The sequence below is a fragment of the Phascolarctos cinereus genome, unplaced genomic scaffold (genome assembly GCF_003287225.1).
Source record: "Phascolarctos cinereus isolate Bilbo 61053 unplaced genomic scaffold, phaCin_HiC Scaffold_5;HRSCAF=322, whole genome shotgun sequence".
NCBI classification, from domain to species: Eukaryota; Metazoa; Chordata; class Mammalia; order Diprotodontia; family Phascolarctidae; genus Phascolarctos; species Phascolarctos cinereus.
In genome coordinates this window covers 355,930,610-355,933,839 of record NW_027555958.1, presented here as the reverse complement: position 1 = coordinate 355,933,839, position 3,230 = coordinate 355,930,610, and the positions used below count along the sequence as shown (strand labels likewise).

General features: G+C 53.2%; 1 protein-coding gene across 1 annotated transcript; it reads left to right on the top strand.

Moving 5' to 3' along the window:
* Positions 1–250: 250 nt before the first annotated feature.
* On the top strand, positions 251–2,218 carry CCDC185 (coiled-coil domain containing 185). Its single transcript, XM_020982017.2, has one exon. It carries the CDS (start codon positions 251–253, stop codon positions 2,090–2,092), a length of 1,842 nt encoding a protein of 613 aa, XP_020837676.1. The 3' UTR covers positions 2,093–2,218.
* The last annotated feature ends 1,012 nt before the right edge of the window (positions 2,219–3,230 follow it).

Sequence of the window (3,230 nt, the reverse complement as noted above, 5' to 3'; positions counted from 1 at the left end):
CCTGCGCACAGTGGGGTCTTGAAGGGGCTGGGCGACAGGTCTGCCCCTGCGGGCGGGGGGAGCATTGTGAAGTGGTCGGGGCGTCACAGGCGGCGCCGGCCGCCCCGGGGGTCAGAAGCCCGAGGAGGGTGTGAGCGAGATTCATAAAATACCTGCTGGACGGTCCGGAGGCTCCTCAGCGCCTCCGCCAGGACCCCCAGACAAGGCCGACGGAGCAGCTCTGCAGAGGGCCGGGGGCACCGCCCGGGGGATGGAGGGCACGGGCCGCTTCTCGCCGCTGCCGCTGTCCTACCTGGAGGTCTACGACCACAAGCCGCTGGGCGGGGAGCCGGCGCCGCTGCCCCTCAAGGGCGAGGCCCCGATACTGAGCAAGGAAGGTGCCGCGCGGCTGGGCGCGCAGCAGGCGCACCATTCCCCGACGCCGCAGCCGCAGCGACGCCTCTTCTGCAGCTCACCGCGGGAGAGCCGAAGTCTGACCGACGTGAGCCAGACACCCAGGGACCGCACCCGGAGGCAGCTGCCCCGCAGCCGCCGCCCCGACGATGACCGCGAGGCCGCCGCCAGGTCCCTGCGGCTCGGAAGGGCCGATTACAACTTGGCCTGGCAGCAGCCCCCGCATCAGCAGAGGCGGGTCCTCTCGGGGAAGAAGGACACTCCAGCGCCCACCCCCCGCGGAGATTACACCACCCCGCGCGGGACCCTGAATCTGGAGCGGGAGCCCAGTGGAGATCAGTGGGCCACGACTGTGAACAGGGGCATGGGCCATTGGGTCCCTTCGTCCACCTCCTTGGACAAGTCAGCCTTGCCCTCGAAAGAGCTCAGGGTCCGAGCCTCCTCCCAGGAACCGCGTGCCGAGACCAGGAGCCAGCTGGTGGAACACTGCGGCCAGTACTCCCAGACCCAGACCGCCACCAAGGAGCCTGAGTTGGAGCCCTTCCAAAACCTGAAGGACGCGCACTCAGAGTCCATGATCCCCGCCCGGGATAAGAAGATCGTCAGCCTCATGCTGGAGCGGCTGAAGAAAGCCAGGAAGATCCAGGAGCTGCAACACGAGGCTTCCGAGACCTGGGAGGAGGTGAAGCGCAGCAACCAGAGGTTCCAGGTGATGATGGAGAAGGAGCGCCAACAGCAGCTGTCCAAGAGCAAGGAGCAGTGGGAGCGTCAGAAAGAGGAGCGGCGGGCCCGCCTCAGCAAGGAACAGCAGGAGCGGCTGGAGACTTGGGAGAAGGAGATGGCCTTGAGAGAGAGCAAATGGAAACGACAGGTCCAGGAGCAGGAGAGCCAGCGCAGGAAGAAGTTGGAGAGGGCTAGGGTGCAAGCCGACTACCGGAAGCAGTGCCAGGAGCAGATGCTGAAAGAAAAGGAAGTGTTGCAGAAGGACCTCCGGGAGCAGAACATTCAGCAGCTGCAGAAGATGGTGCAGGCCTGCTACAAGAGGCAGCTCAAGAACTTGGGAGGCAGGAAGAAACTTCAGGAGAGCAACCTCGATTCCTCAGCCAGTCACCAGTTTCGGAAGGTCCTGCTAGACAGTCAGAACAAGGCTGAGGAAATCCTGAGGAGACTCTCCATAGAGCAAAGATCCCAGAGGTCTCAGGAGATCCACCAGCGCCTGATTGAGGAGAGGCACAGAGAGCTGAAAGAAAAGGCCCAGAAAGAGGAAGAGCATCTTTTGTTGGCTAAGTGGAGAGCTGAAGAGACAGATGAGCAGAAAAAATTGCATAAGAAAATGTTAGTGAAGCTGGGGGACCTAAAGATCCAGCAGGCTAGAGATAATGTGCATAAAAATATCAAAGACAAGGCAGACAGGATCAGGGAGTCTAACTTTCTTCGGGAGAAAAACCACTACTTTCTAAAGCAGAAAGCGGAGGAAGAGGCCAAGTGCCACATTGAAGGAATCAAAGAAGCTATCAAGAGGAAAGAGCAGAAGATGAACCAGATTTCCAGAGAGAAAGACGCTTCTATTGAAGAATCCCGGAAGATTGCTCAGGCCTCCTGGCAGATGAGGGAGAAAGTGAAAGCCCTTCAGATTTCCTTTGACCAAATGGCCTGGGAAGCTCAATTTAGTGCAAGTCTTCATCAGGGGAGTCACTGAGCCTATGGCTTGAAAGGTCTCACAATCTATATGTCAAAAAAGAAAGAGAGATGTGGAAATGTAACACATTCATTTTATAATCTGCTTATAACCTGGCATTGATATAAAGTGGTTTTTAACCTCTAACTGTAATCTCCTTTCTTTAATAGAACTTGCTATATTAATTAGCTTTTTAAAAGGGTGGGATAAAGGATAGTTTTTGGGGGGGATTTAACACCATATATTTTATATTATTTAGGTTTTTAAACCTTTTTTTGAATAGGAAAACACTGGTTCTTACAGCTGCATCATGCTTCCTGGTTGTCCAGGCTTTCATTCCCTGCCTCTCTCTCATATTCATTCTCTGACTTTCTATTTACTCCTTCCTTGCTGCTAACATACACCCCTAGTTCTTCCCATTCTGAAAAAAAACCTTTCACTTGATCTTGCCACTTCTTCAAATATATCTTCCTTTCCTCCCTTTCACAGACATACTTGTAGAAAAAGTCTCTTGCACTCACCATCTCCACTTTACCTTTTACTCACTTCTCAACCCCTTCCTTGCAGTCTGGCTTCTGACCTATATTCACTCTGCTGAAACTGATCCCTCCAGGCTCTTAGCTGATAAATGTGATGAGAAAACAGTCCTCATTTTCATAAAGATACAGCTTTGGTTTTGACACTGTGGACCTCCTCCACCCCCAAAACCCTTTTCTCCCTTGTCTCCCATCTTTCTTCTTTCTTGGTTTTCTTCCTACCGATCTGACCACAGTCTCCTTTGCTGTTTCAACATCCATCTCCACTTCCTCAAGGCTCTATCTTTGGACCTTTTAATTCCATGTTCAAGCATTGATAATCTCATCAGCTGCCATGGTAACAATCTATGCAAATAACTCCAAAATCTATATATCCAGCTCTAATCTCTCTACTGAACTACAGTCCAGCATCATTTACTGGGGTTTTGTGTTTTGGCTAGGCAATGGGGTTAAGTGACTTGCCCAGGGTCACACAGTTAGTGTTATGTGTCTGACGCTGGATTTGAACTCAGGTCCTCCTGAATCCAGGGCTGGTGCTCTATTCACTAGTCCACCTAACTGCCCCAGTCCTGCATCATTTAGAGCAGGGGTTTGTAACCTTTTGTGATGACACAGTTGGCATC